Source organism: Hylobates moloch, unplaced genomic scaffold (genome assembly GCF_009828535.3).
Source record: "Hylobates moloch isolate HMO894 unplaced genomic scaffold, HMol_V3 SCAFFOLD_8, whole genome shotgun sequence".
Lineage (NCBI taxonomy): Eukaryota > Metazoa > Chordata > Mammalia > Primates > Hylobatidae > Hylobates > Hylobates moloch.
Genome location: NW_026652283.1, coordinates 95773819 through 95798112, shown reverse-complemented (window position 1 = coordinate 95798112; position 24294 = coordinate 95773819). Strand labels below are relative to the sequence as shown.

Sequence of the window (24294 nt, the reverse complement as noted above, 5' to 3'; positions counted from 1 at the left end):
AATGATAAAGCAATGGTGCATGATCTCTCAAAGTATAAATGAATTGGCATAAACAAAAAAAAACAAAAACACAAACATGTAAGAAAAGCGTTAATGTCACTACTATAAAAAATGAATTATATGCTTACTTTATACTAGATATTATTAAACATGTTAAGCAATTATGTTTTTCCAGCATGAGATGATCCAAAGTACAAAGCAAACCAGCAGGATGAAGAATTAAAAAAAAAAATCCACACATTACTAAGACAACCAAATATGAAATGTAGAACTTACTACGACTGGCAAATTATAAAGAGTTGCAAAGAAATTAGCCTATTTTAGTTTTAATATTTAATTCCTACCAATGAAAATAGTAATGTAGACGTATTTGTGTTACTAACAAAATGTATAATTCTTACCATCTTCAGATGCTGTTCCTAAATAAGAAAAATAAAACAATATTTCAACAAATTCTGCCAATGTTGATATTAAGACCTACCTCACAATCCCCACCCAACACTATAATGAAAGGGTGAAAACAAAAAGTAACTTTTAGTCTGATAGCCTTAAATTAAATGTGGGAAGGTTCATTCTGAGAAATACAAAATTTGAGGTAATCCAATGACTCACAGTACATAGAAAAAGGTTGAAACTAGACAAATAAAAATAACAAAATTCTATAGGAAACACTTTTTGTCTGCTATATTTCATTCTTAAAATTTGAAATGGTATAAAAAAGTAGAGAAACTCATCACTCAAAAAAATGTAACTCTGTAATTACTCTTTGAAAATGAAATTTTATAGACCTTTCCAGAGTAGAAATGTTTTCTCTGCATTTTCAAAAGGTAGCCCACAAAGGAATCAGAAAAAGCTAACTGACAAACATAGGAATAAAATCTATGACCTAGGCCTCATTTGCCCACTTTCATCAAAGCATCTACAAAGCAAAAACCTATCAATCCAATTCATTAGCTATTTATTCAACATTTATGTGCACTCCTTAAGATGTCGATGAAATCTATAAAAAATGACTAAGTACAAACATCATAACTCACTACTAGTAAAGGGCAATAATATACGTCTGGGTATTTTTTTTAAACATAGTATTGAACATCAGTAAGAGTAACACATCATATAACAGAAGTGACTCCTCAAATAGATTGATATTTCCTACCCAAACAGGAAAATACTTTGAACTGGAAAGTGATAAAAGTTTTTTTTTAAAGGATCCAGAATATCAATATTAGGATGTCTAAGGGGTTTGATACATAGAAACCATCTCTTGATGGGCTATCATTTCATTCAATATTTTATTATAAGCATATAGAAAAGCAGAGACTAATAGAACTAGCAGTCATGTACCTAACCCAAGGTTTAATAAATGTTCTATCTCATTAAAACAGAAGATATATTAGATCAATTTTCCATTTACATAATAATTTACAGAAAAATACATAGTGTCTCTGTTTTTCCTAGATCTCATAATGTAACACACAGATTTAGTATCTTAAGTTATTTAAAAAAGGTCAAGCTCATAGGTAACATTATGGTATCTGCTGAAGTGAAGGGAAAGTGTGGATAATATACTATCAAGTATCAGACAAAAAATATCATACAGGGTTGTTACTGAACCAAGCCACTACAGATAAACTGTAATCAATTGAATATTGAAATTAAAAGGGCAAAGTTTAAAGTTCAATTTTGACTAAATGTTAGTTTACAACGCACTCTTAAAAAGTCTGCCTCTGTAATTTGCATTTCATTTTCAAAAACAATCATATGAACTTACAAAATATGTCATTTGTCATATCACTTAATAGACTAAAGAGGTGAATGAAATGACTTAGGAGATTTCTTTCCATTCTTCCGAATCCAATATTTTTTATGAAGACTTAACAACTCGAGAATATTCAGAAGCATACTTCTAAGAGCTTAGGCAAACATTTTAAGGTAATTAAGTTAAAACAAAATAGTTACCTAGTATTTGAGCAGACTGGGATATAGTATGCCCAATAGATATCCCTAACCCCAAATTCATTCAGAGAATTATGTAGCCATTTTCACATTAACGTTATCACTAAATAAGTATTAATAATATATTTTCAGAAATTAAGAGAAGAATGAACAAGGATATTATGTAGAATCCAGGTTCCATAAAAATCTTTAGTAGAATTAGGAAAGGAAGTTCTTACCATCCAGCTTGTCAGAAGTATCCTCTTTGATGAAAGCGCAAGCAAAGAACAGAGGAAAACTTAGTATATGAGAAGAAATGATTTTTATAATTCCTAGAAAACATTTTCTTTAAGAAGACAGAATTCATAGTGCAGACATATATATCAAGCTTGTTTTCAACTAAAACAGACTAGGAAACTAAACAAGATGTGAGATAAAGACTTCACCTAATGTACTAAGTAGAGAATTTTTAAAAAGTTGATAATGAGTCTTATTTTCACGAGCCTAAAAAGAGAAAAGTTATTGAGGCCCATGTCCCAGCTTTGGACTTTGCCATCATGCCAATCCCCTGCTCTAGTATGTGAGTTTTTCCCAGACAGTCACATTGCTTTGTTTCTTTTCTCTCTTGCCTAAAATATACCCCCAAATTCCACACTTAGGACCTCTCATCATTAGCCTCTGTTTACCACCCCGTTGCTTCCCCACCCACATCCTTTCTTAGAACTTCCAGCCCCTTTAAAATTTCATATCTGGATGAATCTAACTCACTTTCTCTATTCTATTACTCGAGATGCCCCATAGAGAAAATTATACAACCATGAAGTCATGCATACTGGCATTACTAGAAACTGGAATAAATATCTGACTTGGTGTTTAGTGCCTGTGCTAAAAGGATTTAACATAGCAGGACTGATATTGCTCTTAAGAAGTGTATGCTTGTGGGGCTGGCCTCTGGTAATCGTTTTGGGTCCTCCCTATATTAATGATAAGGTTATTTTAAGTGTGTGTGCGGGAGTTGTGGGGACACTGAACTCTGCTACAGTTTGCCTAAACTCTTTTTGCAAACAATGTGGTTTATGGTGAACACCTCCTTTCTTTTTGCGAGTCTGGGATTCTGGTAATTGTGGCTGGTTGTGCAAGCAGAGTGCCCTATGTGCCTAACTGTGGCTGGTTGTGTAAGCAGAGTGCCAATCCCCTACTGGCCCCCCAGCGTGAGTCTTAAGTGAGCTTCCTTGGGCAGAAACACTGTGAACATGTTGCATTACTGTATTTCTTTTCTTTTCTTTTTTTTTTTTTTAACAGAGTCTCGCCCTGTCACCCAGGCTGGAGTGCAATGGCGCAATCTCGACTCACTGCAGCCTCCACCTCCCAGGTTCAAGCGATTCTTGTGCCTCAGCCTCCCGAGTAGCTGAGACTAGAGGCATGTGCCACCACGCCTAGCTAATTTTTGTATTTTTAGTAGAGACAAGGTTTCACCATGTTGGCCAGGCTGATCTCAAACTCCCAACTTCAAGTGATCTGCCCACCCAGGCCTCCCAAAGTGCTAGGATTACACGTGTGAGCCACTGTGCCCAGCCCGCATTGCTCTATTTCACTGCTTGAGGAAGGAGTAGCCCCTCAACCCTAGCTCTGGGAGACAAACTTTGAAAGCCTGCGTCTAGACTCCTTCAGACTATCTCACAGGTCTTTTTTTTTTTTTTTTTTGCTCTAATAAATCCTTTTGCTCTAACAAATGTCTGCCATGAGTGCCCCACCTCTTGTGTCTACTCTCCCCAAATGGCTATTCTAAACTTCAAGTCACCTGTTAGCACATGATCCTGACTCTGAATCTTCAGGCAGAAAGTCACAACAACCTCCCCAATCACACTCTTCTTAATATCCAACTTTCCAAAATATCGTATCTGATATCTACTACGTCTTTCACTTCCTTCCCTTCCATCACTTCCTCCCCCTCTACATCTGTGAAATGGCTCACCCTTACACACTCAAGACTAACTCCCAGGCTATGCTCCATATCCCATTTCTCACACCTTCCACAGCAACTTAGCTATTAATTATCTCCTTTCATCCTTACACTTCTAACTTTTCCATCTCTACTGACTTGCCACCTTAGGATACAAACATAATTAACTTCAACAATCTTATAAGACGATAAGTTCTTTCAACCACAGGTAATTCCTACCATTCTTTCACCCCTTTTCTTGACCATCAGGCATAACAATAATTTACACAGATTCTCTTTCCAACTTCTATATCAACCAACTAAAATCTGACTTCTGTCCATATGACCTCATTGAAACTATATTTTCTTTTCCACTCAAGCAATTCCATAAACTCAATTGTTAGAATAAATATTCATAAATATGCACTCACACATCAAGGTTACCGTAACTTAAATTCCTGTTTCCTATGACCAAGTTTCCTCTTCAGGCTGAAGTTAAAGGGTGAACTTCAAAACACTTACGATATCTCTGCTGCCAAAAAATTCAGTACTTTAGAGATAACAAAAACCAGTAGCAACTGCTTTAAGAAGGAATGCTCTGAGTTTAATATTGATTACAGTAAGTAAAATAATCTAATGACTTCCAAATCTAATCTAATCATCAGCACTCTGCTAAGTAGTTGTTATTGTCTTATTTATTTATTTATTTATTTTGGAGAATGTGGAAAGGTCTCGCTCTGTCACCGAGGCTGAGGTGCAGTGGTGTGATCATGGCTCACTGCAGCCTCAACTTCCTGGGCTCCAGCAATCCTCTCACCTCAGCCTCCCTAGTAGATGGGCCCACAGGCATGTGCTACCACACCTGGTTAAATTTTTGTTTTGGCAGACGTCTGGTTTTGCCACGTTGCCCAGGCTGGTCTCAAATTCCTGAACTCAAGCAATTCACCCGCCTCGACCTCCCAAAGTGCTGGGTTTACAGGTGTTGGGTCACTGTGCCGGCCTCTCTGCCAAGTTCTATACTACTATATACCAAGTGTCCACTGAAAACTTCCAGTTTGAAGTCTCACAGGGACTTCAAACTCGAAATGCATAAAACGCAACAAACTTTTAGCTGCTCATCCTTCAGCAACCTACCAATAGACTGAGACATTCAGTATAGAAGTATATACCTCTGGATCCCCGGTACCTAGCAAACACTAAGTGCTCAAGTAAGTGTGTGCTGAAAACTAACAGAACACTCCCTCTAATTCATATATGTATAGTCATAAGTGAGGCTCAAAGTAGAAGAAAACAGAGGTTATATCAGTCTTATGTGTGTAAGAAGGGTACATGAGACACAGCGGGTAGGGTGGGGCGAAGGGAGAAAGGGAAGGAGGCAAAGAAGGAGAACATCCTTTATCCAACCCCTGAAAAAGCCACATGCAGGTAGCTGATTGTCCCTGAGTGGGAACCTGGGTCAGATGAAGAAAAGAAAAAAGTAGTGGCACTCTCCTTTTTACAATGAAACATGAAATTCAAACCTTAAAGAACAACAATAGGTTCTCACAAAAAAAAAAATTGTTCCAAATTGGCTTTCTAGTGCACATTAAAGCACTTTAAATACAGTATTTTTCTTCGGTAAAAATAACAGATATTCAATGTAATGTGTTTTGCTCATATATATATACATATATATTTTTTTTGCATGTGGATTCCTTAGGATTTTCTAAACAAAAGATTGTGTTTTCTGCAAAGAGAGACAGTTTGTTCTTCTATTCCAATTTGGATACCTTCTATTTATTTTCTTGCTTAATTGCCCTGGCTAGCACCTCCTATTTAACATTACTCTAAGGTAATGTTAAATAGGGCCAAGAGTGGACATTCTCATCTTGTTACTGATTTTAGGGAAAAATATACAGTTTTTTAATCATCAGGTAGGATGTTAGCTGTGGATTTTTCAAAGATTCTCTTTATCAGGTTGAGAAAGATGACTTCTGCTCCTAGTGTGTTGAGTATGTTTATTATGAAAGGGTGTTAATTTTGTCAAATGCTTTTTCTGCAGCTACTGAGATGATCATGCGGTTTTTGTCCTTTCTTCTATTAATATGGTACATTTGTTGACTGGTCTTCACATACTGAAATAACCTTGCATTCTTGGCAATGTAATGCTTTGAAACAAAAAGTTTTCTGAAAATTAAAAGCGGTAATCAACCCACTGTTAACACCTTTGTATATATCACACCAGTCCTTCTTCTATGTATAATTTTACACAAAATGATGAAATTACTACATACTATTTGGTAGTCTGCATAATTCAACCTTTGTTGAAAATATGACTTGCTAATAGCTGCGCAGCATATATAAGGATACAATATAACTCAACCATCCCCTCTGTTACACATTAAGGTTGATGCTAATAACATGTTATTAAAAACACGAATATTCTTTTTAAAAACATAATTATGTAAACATTGAATTACTGGGGCAAACATTCTGATTTAAAAATGCTTCATAGAATTCCTAAATTGGAACTCAGAAAAAGTGTCCCATCACTAATTCACATCAGTGTTGCTTGAAAAGGCCCTTTTTATCACATTCTTGAAAACAGTGGGCACTACCCTTAATTTTCGTGTTATAGGTCTATCAATTTGTATTTGTTTGATTACAGCTAAGGTTCAACATTTATTCTGGTATTTGTTGGCAATTTTGATATATGCTTTTCTTGATACATGTAGAATTTTTTCTATAAAAATAAGCTCATCTGTTTTTAACAGACTTGAAAAACTTCTCAACATTTTAACTTTTTTACTACTATGTGGCAAGATATTTTTCCCTTTTAGTTTTTGCTTAAGATTTCATATTTTCATACTTTAGATTTAAATTCAAGAGATTTTTTTTCCTTCATGGCTTATTTGCTTTTATGTATAGGAATTCCTGTCTCAACCTGAGATTTGATGAATACTCACCTATTATGTTTTCATCAAGTTGCTTTATGTTTTTAATGTTTTTATCATCTGGAATATATTTCTATATGGTGTGTAACATGGTTCTAACTTAATTTTATACCAGATTGTAAACCATGTGTCTAAACACAATTTAGTGAATAATCTATTCCTCTTCACGGTTCTGAATGCAGCTGTGCCAACTTTATCATGCACTATACTCATACCTAAATTCTCTGCACTTCTAACAGGTTGAGTACTCCTTATTTAAAATGTTTGGGGCCAAAAATGTTTTAGATTTCAGATTTTGAAATATGTGCATTCATACTTAAACGACTGAGCATCCCTAGGCATTGCTAATTCAAAAATCCAAAATCCAAAATACCTTTTTTTTTTTTTGACGGAGTCTCACTCTGTCACCCAGGCTGGAATGCAATGGCACGATTTTGGCTCACTGCAGCCTCTGCCTCCTGGGTTCAAGTGATTCTCCTGCCTCAGCCTCCCAAGTAGCTGGGATTACAGGCATGAGCCACCATGCCCGGCTAAGTTTTGCATTTTTAGTAGAGATAGGGTTTTGCCACATTGGCCAGGCTGGTCACGAACTCCTGACCTCAGGTGATCTGCCCGCCTCGGTCCGAAATACCTTTGCGTGTCATGTTGGTGCTCAAAAAGTTTCAGATTTTGGAGCATTTCAGATTTCAGATTTTTAGATTAGGTATGCTTAACCTGTATTGTGTTCTGGCGATCTGCCTGCTTAGTGTTCCACCAGTACTACCCAAAAGAAAAAAATGGAAGCATGAAGAAGAGATACGCAATATGGATAATCAACCTCAACTTTTTAATTTGATGGACATAAAAACATGAAAAAACCAAACTGAACAGAGTTTTGGAATATATGTTTAGGGTTTGGTTAGACAGAGTAGAGCTTTGCAGTTCTCCCAGATCTCCAAAAGGCTTCACATTCTTGGTAAGAGAAGAGAAGTAGGAGAAAGAAGACAGGAAAGCTAGATACAAAGCCAATTCCCTTCCCAAATCCCCTTAGAAACCAGTGGCTAGATGTGGTAGAAGTGCAGTTATGAAAATTCTACAGGCAATCATGGACTCAAGAATTGTTTCTTTGATCAAGATGATGATGAGAACAAGGGAAAAGGAGAAACAAGGCAGCTCAGATTCCTCAGAAGTGTGTCCCCAATATAGAATTATATTAAAACATATGGACTATCCTTAAATAACAAGAATGAATAGAAATGATTAAGGTATATGAACTTGTCTTCACAGAGATCAGAGAGAGAACATGGTACAATTTTCCATAATCAGTTCTCTTACCTAGTGATGCATAGGAACCTGGATTCAGGGCACCTGCACCTAAGCGCCCGCTTCGCACAGACTGTCCAGCAGCATGATGTGCCTTGGCACCAGCAGCAGCATTCACATCAATGTCACTTCGTGAACGCTGCAGGCTTCCTGGAAGGGAACTGGCTTTGCTGCTGCCTGCTGATACTATGAAATACAAAGCAAAGGTAACCTGTCTCATTTAAATCACTGAAAACATGAAAATTATATAAACCTGACTACCATGAGATAATCTGATGACAAATGGTCAACAAAAAGGCAGTGGCCAAATGGACAGTACTATTAAGCATTTTAAAGTCAGAATGCCTCAGTTTCAATCACAACTAAGTCTTCAGCAATTTTCTCAACATTTCTCTGCCTTATTCCTCTCCCATAAAAATGGGAAAAATGATGACATTCTGACTGTTAAATTCATAGGACTGTTTTGTAGATGAAGAGATGATGTTTAGGACTGATTTGTGCAAAGGAAGCACTGTACAAGATAAATAGAAGGCAGCAGTATTACTTTTTACTATGAGAAAAATACAAGAAAAACTAGTCCAGGAGTAGAGATATTAAAAAATTAATGGAGGTTCTGCCACTCCATGGGAATGTAAATTAAGTCATGCAATTTCTGGTCTTTAGCTTTTCAGTTTTTTATTTTTATTTATTTTATTTTTTTGAGACGAAGTCTCGCTCTGTCACCCAGGCTGGAGTGCAGTGGCGTGATCTCGACTCACTGCAACCTCCACTTCTTGGGTTCAAGTGATTCTCCTGCCTCAGCCTCCTGAGTAGCTGGGATTATGGGCATGTGCCACCATGCCTGGCTAATTTTTGTATTTTTAGTGGAGACGGGGTTTCCCCATGTTGGCCAGGCTGGTCGGGAGTTTTATAAACTGTGAGTTATGACCCATTAATAGGTTGTAAAATCAACTGAGTGCATCATGAGAAGCATTATGAAGAAATGAAACGATTGAAAACAGAGTGCAGCACAAGTAAGAGTAAGTATGGCTTCCTGGAACTTCGGGTTTTATAATATATGTATACATGTATACATATACAGGTACAGTGCATATGTGTGGTATTGGGTTACCATGTAAAATGATCTTTTCACTATGGAGCACATCAAAAGAGTTTGAAGGCTACTGTTTTAAAGATAAAATAGGTTATAACTCTTAAAGAGAAAATTACCTCTTCCAGCCACAGTTGATGGATTTGCTGTAGACCATTTGGAAGAAAAAGCGCGACTGCAAAGTATAAAAAATGCTTTTAGTAAGAAGATAATTTAACACTCCTCCGATAAAAACCAATAAAATACTACTGAATTTTGTGGAAAGTTGAGAAGTATTTCTTTTTTTTTTTTTTTGAGACAGAGTCTTGCTGTGTCACCCAGGCTAGAGTGTAGTCCCATAATCATGGCTCACTGCAGTCTTGACCTCCCAGACTCAAGTGATCATCCCACCTCAACCTCTTAAGTTACCTGGGACTATATGTGCATGCCACCAAGCGTGGCTAATTTTTAAATTTTTAATAGAGATCAGGTTTCCCTATGTTTCCCAGGCTGGCCTCAAACTCTGGGCTCAAGTGTGATCCTCCTACCCCAGCCTCTCAAAGTGCTGGAATTATATGTGTGAGCCACCATGCCTAGCTGGTACTTCCAATTTTAACTCTCCTTTTACAAATCGCATTACAACAGTTCCTCCCAATCATCATTTATCAATGGTGTCTCAATTAGCTATGAAGCAAAAATAAAATACTGGCAGTGAATAAAGACCGTAAGCTCTACAGAGATAGGGATCAGGTTGCCTTTGTTCACTCTGCTCCTCAACACACATCATGGTGACCACCAAAGAGAACTCGGTAACAGTACTATTATTATTCACTCGTATCCTGAGATATTTTACTTAGAAGGAGAAAGGGGTAGTGTTATCACTAGCACGTAGGCAACTCAGCATAACCAAAGCCTCTCTCACCTAAGTTGTAAGGTTGTAATGTCCGTGTAATGTTTAAGCTAACATAATAATTATTTTTATAAGTGCCTCCCAAAATTGTTATTCTCTTAGATTGAGGCAGATCACTTTAAGGTTCACAGAATCTAAAGTTGTTTATGTTTAAAAATGTTACATTAGAGCAATATAAAATATCTTCCTTTAGATCCTTTGTACTCAAAATATGGTCCATGAACAAACAGCATTTAGCATCACCTAGGAGCTTGCAAAAAATGAAAAATCTCAGGCCCCAACCCAAAATTATTGAATCAGATTCTAGAGTTTAAAAAGATCTTCAGGTGATCCATATATACTTTAAAGTTTGAGCATAATTAATAAAAAGAGAACAAAAGCAACAAAGACAGCTCATTTCAGATAAGGAACTTATCACAAATTTAAATAGAAGTTTAAACAGAAATTTAAATAAAAGTTTAGATAGGTCGTTATTCCTACAACAATTATTTTTGAAATCAGATCATATCTGCTTTTACTCTGAAAACCTGTAAGAAACTGAACTTTAGTACAGTATTTGAATGACCCAGTGAGTGCCTGCTTAAATTCTGTACCCTAGGTACCTCACTTGCCTCACCCTGGTCCCAGTTTTGCATCAGAGTTGCCAAGGCAACCAGCAATCTTTGTGGTGGTCAAGATCCCAAAAAGAAAGAAATTACAGAGTTTTTTGGAAACAGAGTCTAGCTCTGTTTCCCAGGCTGGAGTGCAGTGGCACCATCTCAGCTCACTGCAACCTCTGCCTCCCAGGTTCAAGCGATTCTCCTGTCTCAGCCTCCCGAGTAGCTGGGATTACAGGCACCCGCCACCATGCCTGGCTAATTTTTAGTAGAGATGGGGTTTCACCATGTTGGCCAGGCTGGTCTCGAACTCCTGACCTCAGGTGATCTGCTCGCCTAGGCCTCTCAAAGTGCTGGGATTACAGGCATAAGCTACCATGCCTGGCCTAAGCTGACATTCTCTGAGCTGCTCTTCCCTGGGGGAAATCTAAAGATACGTGGCCCAGGGCAAGAGGTCACGAAGAGGGACAGGGCCAGTGCTAGGAAGTGGAGAAGGCATCAGTAATTTTAGCAATCTCATAGGGCTAGAGGGACAGAAAACAGGGTTATGGCTGCTAAAGCAGTAAGGATTTGAGGTAGCCGACATCAAGATAAGAATGGAGTTACAGAGAACTAACTCAGATACTAGATAATGTTGTCCCTTGAGGGATTTCCTGAATTTTTAAGCTGTGCGAGAGGTTAGGAAGGAGAGCAGACTAGTCACACAGTGTTGTAGAATTCTCAAGATAACTTCTGAATCTCCATTACAATTCCTCCATTAAATGGGCTATTTATTGTAAGTACTACTTTTGTGGTATTAAAAAAAAATGTAGTGCTTCCCAGGCTTCTACAGACATGAACATATTGAAGCAAAATATGAATCATAGAACTCTTTATCCAAAGAGAAGGAATTATGCTGGCAAGTAATCCAACTATTGAAACAGTAGACCAAAATAAATAAGTATATTAGAGTTATCATTCTTTCAAGGCTTTAGGTGAAAGCAAACAGATATTCAAGTATCCAACTTACGAAACTTTAGGGAGTTGAGGAGAGGAAGAGACTAGTAATCATTATTTATATGACCTTACTTGAGACTTTCCTGTGAGCTGGATGAGGACCTGTCTGATTGTGGAAGAGATGCTACACTGCCAGAACTCTTTAAGTAAGTTTGAAGACTCTTCTGATAAGACGGCTCAAGGGAATTATATAATGTTTCAGCTTCACCAGGAAAGTGGTTTCTAAGACCCATGTATGTCCTGTTAAAAAAAAAGAAAAGCAGATAAAGTAATGGCTTTACATAATTAGACATTAACAGTAATGTGTACGTTCAAGAAGGATGAAGATAAGCCCACTGGTTTTCAGCATTATCTGCTATTTGTCAGGTGAACACTTTCTAAATTGAACAAGTTCCAGTGGAAAGACTGAAGGCTTCTGAGAAAAGCAGATCTCAGTTCAAAACCTGCTGTGCCACTTATAGTTTGTGTGGCCTTGGGTAAACTCCTAAGTGTCCAAATTGCAGTTGCCGTCTATGGAGATAACACTATCTTTGGAGGATCATTCTAAGGATTAGAAAATAACATATAACAAGTACTTCAAACAATATCAGGTACACAATACAAACTTGATAAATGATAGTTCTTTTTATTCATGATGAAACTGAATAGGTTATGATAAAAAAAGAATACTGATGATTATACATCAGTGGCAATATGTAGGAGGCTGTTAGATGTCTAGTACATATAACGTTAGACGTCTAGTACATGTAATGGAGAAAAAACAATCTTAATTTTACTGGAGGGCTAGTCAAGTAAAATACTTGGACACTTCTGATATTTTCATTCTATTACTTTTTTTAAAAAAAGATTAAACTGTCACAAAACTATACTACACCGACTTACTTTCTTGCCTCCACTCTGGCCTCAGCATCTGCATCATGAATTCCCTTTTTAATAGTTTCAACCAAGACGGCTGCATGTCTATAAAATAAAATACATCTTTAGAGTTATGATAGAGTTGTATGTTTCACCACAAATGGTACTTAGTGCCTATACGTTACATATTAATCACAAACAGGTAGGCAAGATAAAAATTAGTGTACAATAATAAATCTAAGACCATAAGATTTTCTAATTATCTGCCCCATATGTTTTATTCATGTATGGTTTCCTTCTGACAATCCAATTATTATAAATCTAAAAGTAATTATTTTTATATGGAATTCAGATAGGGTATAAATACATAGTACCTAAATTTTTAATTTTTAATAAATTAGAGAAAAAAGAATCTTCTGTGTGGTTCCTCACTAATCCACCACTGTAGAAATGATTTGCTAAGTGTGATCAGTTGTGATCTGACCAAATTTGAATAGTAGCTGCCACAGAAGAATGCAAAGAAAACTTGAAATTGTATTATGCCTACATTAAACAACAAATTCTATTTTTTAAAAATGAGCTTTAAGAATTCAAGAATTTTCATGAAAATGAAAAATCGGCAATATACTCAAGGTAAATACAGTATCTTCCAAGCTTCAAACTTGAAGCTAATGAGAAATATAGCCATGCAAATAGCTGGTAACCAATCAGCTGCCCACATTTTCCTCTCCTTCATCTCAGAGTTAACACTAGACATTGCCCAGTATATACTTGACCAATGACATATGACAGCTGGTGTGGAGAAACTTCCCAACAAATATCTCTTCTTAAAAGATCTCGTCTTAAAAATCTCTTTCCTCTGAAAGGAGGCTCCTTCCATCTTAAATCATTCATTACATGATTGATTACACTTCAGGAAACTTACATCATATGACTAGAGATACATTTTTAAACTTTTGCCCAACTCAACTTGGAGTATCTTATATAACCCATTCTATTTGAGAAACCCTTACCCATCCCACAAACAAAGAAGAAAATCATACTATTCATAGTTGTAATGAGTAAGAGGGGCACACCACCACCACCACAGCTTTAAAGGAAAACCAGTACAAATAACTTTTGAAGCAAAATGAGAAATAATGTAAAACCAATACCATCAACTTCTAAAGAACTGGTGACAGTGGGGAGGAAAGTAGGAGGAAGAAAGAGGGAATGCATACCTTTCCAATGAATGAGTCTGCCACTCTTGCAACAATAAATCTAAAAATTCAAATGAACGTCTGAAAAATAAAAGTTAAATGATAACTAAATGTTGTATTGAGAAATACATTAATACTTTCTTTTATACTACTACATTTTGCCCCCTAAATTAAAGCATAAGACATGTTTTTAGATATCTTCTTTTTTTTTTTTTTTGAGACGGAGTTTCACTCTTGTCGCCCAGGCTGGAGTGCAATGGCATGATCTCGGCTCACTGCAACCTCTGCCTCCCAGGTTCAAGTGATTCTCTTGTCTCGGCCTCCCAAGTAACTGTGAATACTGAACTTACTCAGGATCCAATTATTGTTATGCTAAACAGTTCAAAAATACTTTAAGAGTTCCCCATAATTTTAACTTAAAATGTTTGTCAAATATAAACCTTAAGGCTGGGCGTGGTGGTTCATGCCTGTAATCTCAGCACTTTGGAAGGCTGAGGTGGGTGGATCACTTGAGGTCAGGAGTTCGAGACCAGCCTGGCCAACATGGTGAAGCCCTGTCTCTATTAAAAATACAAAAATTAGCTGGGTATGGTGGTGTATGCCTGTATTCCCAGCTACTTGAGAGGTGGAGGCAAGAGAATGGCTTGAACCTGGGAGGCGGAGGTTGCAGTGAGCCGAGATCCCGCCACTGTACTCCAGCCTGGGCAACAGAGTGAGAACCTGTCTCAAAAATAAATAAATAAAATTTAGCAAGTTTCATTTATTAATTTAAAAATATTTATTAAACAACTATACTCTTCACAGTGAAGATATACAGTGATCAAGAAAGCCACAACAATCTGGATCTTTCATCTTTACACTGTTTCCTTACATATGTATGTATATGACTTTACATAAAGTTTGTGTACATTTTCTCCTAAGTCCTCTATTTCTCAGTTTCTTCAGCTGTCTCATACTTGAGCTCCTCTCCTTCCTTGGCATTTGATGACACAGCTCTGACCTGTATTTCTTCCTTTATTAACACTTTTTCCTTCACTTTCCCTTTAACAGATGCTCACCTGGTTGGTACCAATATTAGCCCACTTATCTTTTTATAGTCTTTTTATTGAGGCAACATAATCTGTACCCTTAGTTCTGCCTATGAGATATAATTATCACATCTAGTCCTGTATCTCCAGCATTGGTGTGTCACTTCAGCTGTCAAAGTTCCAACTAGTTTATGGATGTCTCTACACAGGCAGTGAATATCAGCTCAAACACTACATAGAAAACAATGAATTAATTCGTACCCTTTCAAATCTACTCTTTTAGCTCATATACTACAGATTAGGAAATGAGAAATGGGGAGATTAAATTAACTTGCTCAAAGTGCTTAAGTTAGAACTTAAACCTTGGCATTCTGACTCCAGAGCTCACAGTCTGAAGCACTTGACACCACCCTCCTCATCTATATCCAATTATCAAGTCTCATTTCTACACATGAAATATATTTTGAATTTGTTAATTAAATAAAACCTCCTTCAATCAATTATCAACACAGTTCAACACAGTTCTAGTTCAGACTCTGCCTCTCTCTTCCATGAATTATAACAACTCCTACCTAATTAAACAATGCTTTTCATTGTTTCTTTTCAATTACTTTCATAGCTGGAGTAAAAATTAGGCTTGGACATCACCTCCTCACCAAAAATCTACAACTGTCAAAGATTCCTACTATCTATGAAATAATGTCAAAATTCCTCTTCATAACATTCAAAGCCCTCCACGCTATGATCTCAACTTACTCCCCAGCCCTCAACCACCTTCTTTTCCCAGTGAAACCTTTCATTTATCATATGTTCTGGCCTCAGGGGGCCTATCTGATGGCTCTGCAGCATATGGCACAGCTTTACATTTCTGCTTAGGTTGTACTCCACTCACTCTCCCTATAGTTAATGGATTGCTCCCCACTTTAAAGGCAATTCTATGATACATTTTCTGATTTTGTCTTCTGTCACATTCTTATTTCTCCAATTACCATTTTCCTCAATGTAAGACGGGTTGGTTAAACCGTTCTGTAAAGAGCTGGACAGTAAATATTTTAAGCTTTGTGGACCTCATACAATGTCTCATATTCTTCACCCCCCATCCCCTACCTTTTAAATCACCCTTTAACAACATAAAAAACACCCTTAGCATGCAGGCTGTACAAAACCAGACTGTTGGTCACATTTTACCTGCAAGCTGTTGTTTGCTGACCCGACACAAGACAGAGATGACTGAACAACTGTTGTCAAAAGTTTGAACCACTTCAAATAACAATGTCTTATTCAGCTTCTTCCTAACACAGTATTTAACTAAACATATTTACCTAACTTAAAAAGGTAGAGTTCTTTACAATCTTCTTAAACATCAAATGTACAAATCTTGTTTTTCCTGTCTTTACTACTGTTGGCGATAGTGGTGTGAAAGTTGTCAGAATCAAAATGAAGTCATTTGTGTTACAACACACGCACATACACACACACTTGACAAATAGAGCTGAGGAAGGCCATTAAGGGTGAGTTCTCATGAATAAATGACTGATAACAAAAGCTATCACAAAAGACTCCAAAAAAACACAACCTTGCACAAAGGCTATCACAACCTTACAAAAACAAACAAACAAAAATTCTGCAAGGACGTCTACCCAGCAACTGCCTGTCCAACCTCAAGTTGGCATCACCCTTGTTACTGATCCTTGGAGCCCAGGATAACTACCTCAAAATGATTATGCAATCTTCCTCATTTTTCCTTTAAAAACCTTTGTTTTCCTTTACCTCCCTGAATATGCACATAGTTTACTATTGTACGCAAAATACCACAGCAATGCTCTTTCCTGCATATATACTAATACCATTTTCTTTCAGAGAAACTCTCTGTTATTTTAGTTTACAGGTGTGATGTTAAGAATTGTAGAAACCAGAGACAGAGGCAGACACTAACTGAAAGACCTGATAGGGCTATATACTCTGTTCCAAACACCAGGCTACATTCTACTAATGTGTATCTCATTTAATCCTTACGTTCCATGGGGTTGACATTATTAGCTCTACTAACCTATGCAGGGATTAAGGTTCAGAGCAGTTAAATAATTGCCTAAGGTAGAACAGTCAGTGGCAGTTGTAGGACTCTAGCCCAGACCTGACTCTGTACTCCTTGTTCTCTGAAAACCAAGGCAACCAGCAGCCCAAATCAACCAAAGCTTAATATGATAAAACTAAGAAAAGTGGGTGGTCATAATAATCACTTTATCCCTTTTCCCTTACATGAGATATGACTAAAAAAACAAAACAAAACACATTTTTATGGTTTTCTGGAAGGCAAGAAATTAATGACCAATTCTGGCACCAGACCAATAATTAAACAATGCAGTATCAGACCTATACTAATAACAACAACAAAAAAAAATTAAACTTACCTCCTCACGGGAACTGATTTTGATGTGCAATTGCTTGTTATTAAAGGTATAAGTCTGGGTACATGAGTATGCTGAAAAAGATGTTTTAGAAAAGGTTGAAAATACTACACACTTCATGTGGTCCTTTCTTCTATTTGCCTTACATTCAAGTATTTAGTTATGTTACAAGAGGACAAAAAGACCAGATATTAGATTTGAAAGAAATTAAGACCAGTCTTGAAAAGTTTTCCCGAATGAATGTAATATAATGATGATACAGTTGCAAAAGTACAGGTGTGGATATAATATGATCTAACAAAGAAAAAACCGTTTAACTGCAAAGAACTGTTAGGACAATATAGTCTTGGGGGAGATGGCGCACTAAGAGGGACTGGGCATGTACTGGCCATATTTTCTGAAGTAACATGGCTACTGCTGGTAAAAAATCATAATTGCAATGCCATCAAAGCAGGTAGTCGAGTGAATCTATTTCCCTAACTATTGCGAATGCACTTTGAAATGGTGGTCTTAATAGAACTTTCACTTCATTCTGGCTGAATCATATCTCTCTAGAATTCAAGTAGAAGTTCCACAAAGACATAATCTTCTGATTTCTATTAGTAATTCTTATGCCCTTCTTTAGTGAAGCAAACACTAAAAAGTTCATAATAGACATTAACATAAGCATACATATTTAATTCCTTAAATCTCCTGTATTCCTTCTGAGCTAATGGTACAGGCTGGGTTATCTAGGAAGCAGGCTATGACATGGAGTTTAGCATGCAGGATATGTATTAGGAAGTGCCCTTGAAAGACAAATATCACATGTTCTCACTCATGTGGGAGATAAACAAAAGTGGATCTCATGAAGATAGGTTAGTCATGATCAGAGGCTAGGAAGGATAGCAGGGAGGAGGGAGTGAAAAGGGGTTGATTAATAGGTATAGAGTTAGAACAATAAGATCTAGTGTTCAATAGATCAGTAGGTTGACTATGGTTAACAACAATCTATTGTACATTTCAAAATAGCTAAAAGAGAATAATTAGAATGTTCCTAGCATAAAGATAAATATTTAAGGTGATTAATTCCCTATTACCCTAATTTGACACTGACACATATGAATGCATTAAAATATCACATGTACCCCCAAAATAGGTAGATCTATTACATATTAATTTTTTGTAAATGCCCTTGGGATTACCACCTGTGGACATGAGAAGAAGGAAGCAGGAGTGGAGCAGGCAGAGGAAGAAATTGAACTGTGATACAGCCCAAGGCTATCTTTGCCCAAAGCCATTACGAAGCTCTAAACTGAAATAGTCCCTGAGAATACTCCTGAATTGGACCAAGATGGCCAAACCTTTATACTTCCACATCAATCAGTTATTGGATATGGGCAATACTGGGAAGGGGCAAGACCTTGGGAAAGGCAGCTCTCTAGCTGAAATAATCCTTTAAAAGACTGGCAGCAGAAGGCTGTCTACTAACAGTTCTCCTAGCATTGGGGAAACAAGTCTTTCATTGAAGGAAAGTGCATATGGCACATCAGTGTTTGCCACAGCTAACTCAACCAAAATAAAAGGAAAAACCTTTTTTCAGCCACTACAGAGAAACGATCTACAGACTTGAAGCTGCTGAAGATGAGAATAATGCAAGAAAGTGTGCTGACATGCCTGTTAGTCAACTGTTCAATTCAGCATGGAAGGACTCTGTGGACCTGCTCCCTACAGCATCCACAAGAGCCCATTTCTCAAACATCACTATGGAGGTAAAACCCATGGAGATCCCCTAGCTACAACAACTATAAAGGAGGTCTTACCTACCACACTCCTCCCTTTTTCTTCTAACCTCTGCAAAATCCTAATGCTGGGTTAATCACATCCATGACAGTGGCAAGGATGGAGAGATAGACTAACCTAACTATTGCTACATCATATTCAGGGGGAGCTGTACCAAAGGAAAGTAAAAATTTGCATCAATTACAGATGAAGCATTCAATCAAACACTAAGTCAGAACAATTTACACTTTATTAATATAAGTTGACAACAGGGGAAAAAAAGCTTCTCTAAAATTAAAAAGAGAATTAGAAATTAGGTACAGCAATCTAAGGAAGTAGACTCTTAGGAAATCAAGCAAAGAAAAACAGGAGGTAATACTTAAAAATTATTGTAATATTGGTGAGATGATAGGCTAGTATAATAACGTGAAAAATGAGCAATTTGAAAACAAAGTATAAAGAGTAAAGCCTGAGAATCACAAAATGGGTACTTTCAAATAAGTAGAATTTAAAGGAATTTTTCCTTACATACAGCTGTAAGACAAAGAGACAAGAAGTTATTCAAAAAATGATAAATGACATCGAGGATTTCAGAATTTGTGTAACACAAGTAACAGCAGGAAAAGATCTGAGCCAATAAGACAGAAGTACCAAATAAAGAAAAGATCCATGAAAATTAACATAAATTTGAGATAACCAATTTCAGTCAAAAATCCTTGTCCACTGTATAAGAACAGTATTAGTGAAAAAGACAATTGACTCCTAGACCTGCTGTGGGGAAACTCTTCACACAAAGGGATTGTCTTATAAAACTTCCTAAAGGTTGCTTGTTAGTGGTGGTGGTTGTTTTGCTTTAAAATAATCAAATAGTCTCATTTTTAGAGGCAACAATAAAAAGTTAAGAAAACGGGCCAGGCATGGTGGCTCACGCCTGTAATCCCAACACTTTGGAAGGCCAAGGCAGGTGGATCGCCTCACTTTCCCAAAGTGCTGGGATTACAGGAGTGAGCCAGGAGGTCAGGAGTTCGAGACCAGCCTGACCAACATAGTGAAACCTCGCCTCTACTAAAAATACAAAAATTAGCCAGGCACGGTGGCAGGTGCCTGAAAGGCCAGCTACTTGGGAGGCTGAGGCAGAAGAATAGCTTGAACCTGGGAGGTAGAGGTTGCAATGGGTGGAGATGGCGCCACTGGAGTGACAGAGCAAGACTCCATAACAACAACAACAAAATTTGTGAAAGAAAAGGAAAGTGAACCTGAAGTTCAACGGTCAAATTTTTAGTCCCCATATTCTGAATTGGCAAGGAAAAGCCAAATCAAAATATACAAAGATAAAAACATATATGAAAAGTGAGAAAACACTAAAGCCAAACAAGAATGACCCAGAATCAATTAAAAAAAGGGAAGTGACAGTATACCAATAAATGGGTCAGAAATAAAAGCAGTAAAAAACTACAGTTAATTACAGTTGCTGAAAATGAAAATATCTTTGTTAAATTTAATTCAATGGGTAACGGAAAAAACGACATGAATGAAATAAAATGTATACTTTTTACAAGGCAGAGAGGAGCATAACAAAGGTTTTATTCTTGACAATAAGGAACTTCTAAATTACAAAAAAAAAAGGGAAACAAAAGCAGCACAATGAACAGGAAACAAAATACAAGAAAAAAAATACTATTTCAAGATGATAATAGTAAAAAAACCTTGACCATACATAAAGTACATATATCAAGAACTGTTAGAAAAATGAAATTGACAAAATTAGAATCAGAATTTACCAGATAAAGTAGATTTAAAAAATGAGATCATAAAGAACTTGAATAGTGTAAATAAAATATAAGCTAGATTTAGTGATGAACAAAGTACTCAATTCTATGCCAAAGAATTCTACATTTGTAAATGATAACTGACTACCTATATAAAGTGATGACATACTAGAACACAAATAAAATTTCAAGGCATTCACCAAAGAATAAATCATACAGCCAAATTCCCTGATCAGAATGTCATGAAACTCAAAAATAATGACATAAGAACAAAACCACCATCTGAAAATGAAAACATTATTATGTAATTCAAAGAAGTTGAAATGGAAATTACAAATGATTGAAAACATAAATAAAATGTGGTAAATTTAAATCACTGAGATGCTGCCAAAGCCAAACTCAGAAGAAAACCCAAAGCCTTATAATAATAAAGAAAAAGCAGTGCAAATTGTCTAAAGATATACCACAAAAATCTAGAAAAATAAAATGAGCCAAAAGTTGAAAAAAAAATAGAAACTAAAGAATTAGAAAAATCAAATAATCTCACTACAACCAATAAAACTATAAACTGAAGTTTATAAAGAACCCAAAATAATGCCTCTGCCAAGTATATATAAAAGAATGTATAACATTCTAATACGAAAAAGTCAGCTGGGTGCAGTAGTTCACACTTGTAATCCCAGCTTCTTGGGAGGCTGAGGCGAGAGGATCGCCAGCATTTCAAAATATTCAAGATGCCAAGAGTCTAAAACAATGGAAATGGTATTATATAATCTCAACGGCCATTAAACCCTAATAGCAGAACAATATATTAACAAAATATATAAAACAGGAAAAAAAATTCACAAAATACTTATTCATTTAAATGAATGCCAAAATCTTACTAAACATTAGCCAACCGAATCTAGCAGTATCTTAATGTACAATGGCCAAGCAGAATTTAGTTCCCGAATGTATAATGAATAAATGAAAAAACAAAGATAATCATTTCTAAAATTCAACATCTATTCCTGATCAAAATTTAGCAAAATGTGAACAGCAGGAAATTTCCATAATCTAATATACTATACCCATAGAAACCCATTAAAAATCATATTTAATTAACGTTAAATATGATCCCACCCAATTCAAGGACAAAACAAAGATTTCAGTAATTCCCACTATACTTCCTTTTTTTTTTTTTTTTTTTTTTTGAGACAGAGTCTCGCTCTGTCACCCAGGCTGGAGTGCAGTGGCGTAATCTCGGCTCACTGCAATCTCCCCCTCCCAGGTTCAAGCAATACTCCTACCTCAGCCTCCGGAGTAGCTGGGATTACAGGCATGCACCACCATGCCCAGCTAATTTTTTTGTATTTTTAGTAGAGATGGGGTTTCACCATATTGGCCTGGCTGGTCTTGACTCCTGCGATCCGCCTGCCTCAGCCTCCCAAAGTGCTAGGATTACAGGCGTAAGCCACCATGCCTAGCTTCTATATTTTCTAACATTGTTACAAAGGTTCTGGATTAAGGTTGTCTACAATCTTAAAAAAAAGGGCCTGAAATGGGAAAAAAAGGACCATTTTCGTATTTTAAATTAGCATTTAATTTAATTTAATTTAATTAGCATTTAATTTAAAATACGAAAATAGTGAAAAAGAACACTTCCTGGGAAAGTAATATTAGGAATAAACTTAATTTTTTTAACAGGAAAGGACAAACTGATCAAGGAAACTGAAAATACATTTAAGAAACAGACTTACATATTTATGAAAATGTACTACATGAAAACAACACCATTTCAATAAAAGGCTACACTGTAATTCACCACATGCTACTGGCTCAATTGGTTTTGTATTGGGGGAAATATCAAGTTAGAAATCTATATTTCTCACAAAAATTAAATCCAGTTAGAACTAAACCTAAGAAAAAAATGACAGAAGTTCTAAATGATTGAATATTTTTGTGTAACTGTGAAATTGGGAAAGTTGTTTTAACTATAATAAAACCCACAAAATGAACAAGTCTCAATACATAAAAACTTGAAATTCTGATATATAACAAAAGAGCTTATACAATATTTGAAGCAATGTCAGACTGTAGAACATACCACAACATATACAACACAGAATTAATATCCTTATGATATATAAAAAGATCTTAGAAGTGAGAAAAAATGCACAGAGTATAAACTGACAACCCATAGAAGAATTATAGAAGGAAAAAAATAGCTAACATCCCTAATAATGCAGGAAATGCAAAGTAGAATATGAAATAATGGTTATTAAGTTATAAAACCCCAAAGATACTGATAAAAGACAATATGGGCAAAGGAATGGAGAAAAAGGACTCCAGGAAGAAGACTGCAGGAATAAGAATGGTGAGGATAATTATCATTATTATATATTTATTATTTTTTTTTGAGATGGAGTTTCACTCTTGTTGCCCAGGCTAGAGTGCAATGGCGCGATCTCGGCTCACAACAACCTCTGCCACCCGGGTTCAAGAGATTCTCCTGCCTCAGCCTCCCGAGTAGCTGGGATTACAGGCATGCACCACCAAGCCTGGCTAATTTTAGATTTTTAGTAGAGACTGGGTTTCTTCATGTTGGTCGGGCTGGTCTCGAACTGACCTCAGGTGATCCACCTGGCCTCCCAAAGTGCTGGGATTACAGGTGTGAGCTGCCACGCCCGGCCTGGTGAGGATAATTTGATGCTATATCCTTAACAGAAGACAATTTAGACATTAAAAAGAATTACACATATGGATAAGGGATGCTGCCCAAGTACATGAAGTTTAAAAAGAAGCTAGGCTGGGCATGATGGCTCATGCCCGTAATCCCAACACTTTGGGAGGCTGAGGCAGGTGGATCATTTGAAGCTAGGGGTTTGAGACCAGCCTGGGCCAACATGGCGAAACCCCGTCTCTACTAAAAATACAAAAAAAATTAGCCGGGCATGGTGGTGGGTGCCTGTAGTCCCAGCTACTCGGGAGGCTGAGATGGGAAAATTGCTGGAACCCGGGAGGCGGAGGTTGCAGTGAGCCGAGATCGTACCGCTGCACTCCTGCCTGGGTGACAGAGTGAGACTCTATCTCAAAATAAATAAATAAATAAATAAATAAATAATTTAAAAAAGAAGTTAAAGAATATATTATATATACTTACATGTTCTATATGTGTAGCAAATACATTTGTATAGGCACAGAATAGAAGTTTGGAAAAGTACACATTAAATTGCTAAAGTGATTAGTAACAAAGGAATAGAATTCAAAGGGAGAGATTTGTTTTTTCAACTCTGTTCTTTCAGACTTCCTCAAGATATGAGTGAAGAGAAATACCGTCATACCTCACTTAATGATGGGGATACATTCTGAGAAATCCATTAGGTGATTTCATCATCATAGTATGAACATCATAGAGTGTACTTGCATAAACCTACATGGTATAGCCTACTCCACGCCTAGGCTATATGTTAAGGCCTATTGCTCCTAGGCTACAAACCTGTAGCTGAATTACTGTACTGGATACTATACTAAATATTACTGTACTGAATACTCTAGGATAGAGTAACACAATAGTAAGTATTGTGTATCTGAACATATCCAAAAGTAGTA

The 24294-nt window shown here is 36.6% G+C and overlaps 1 protein-coding gene across 50 annotated transcripts in view; it reads right to left on the bottom strand.

Moving 5' to 3' along the window:
- Positions 1–24294, bottom strand: part of CLASP2 (cytoplasmic linker associated protein 2) — a 226429-nt gene that overhangs the window by 101613 nt on the left and 100522 nt on the right. For 46 of the 50 annotated variants that reach the window (XM_032162155.2, XM_032162156.2, XM_032162161.2 and 43 more), the window contains 8 exons: positions 17177–17247; positions 13759–13818; positions 12566–12643; positions 11756–11923; positions 9322–9377; positions 8125–8298; positions 2175–2198; positions 402–419 (listed from right to left, as the gene is read on the bottom strand). In XM_032162155.2, the coding sequence (XP_032018046.1) occupies positions 402–419; positions 2175–2198; positions 8125–8298; positions 9322–9377; positions 11756–11923; positions 12566–12643; positions 13759–13818; positions 17177–17247 (649 nt within the window). The remainder of the gene's footprint in view (positions 1–401; positions 420–2174; positions 2199–8124; positions 8299–9321; positions 9378–11755; positions 11924–12565; positions 12644–13758; positions 13819–17176; positions 17248–24294) is intronic. The other 4 variants (XM_032162176.2, XM_032162177.2, XM_058442699.1 and 1 more) reach the window with 1 other exon arrangement.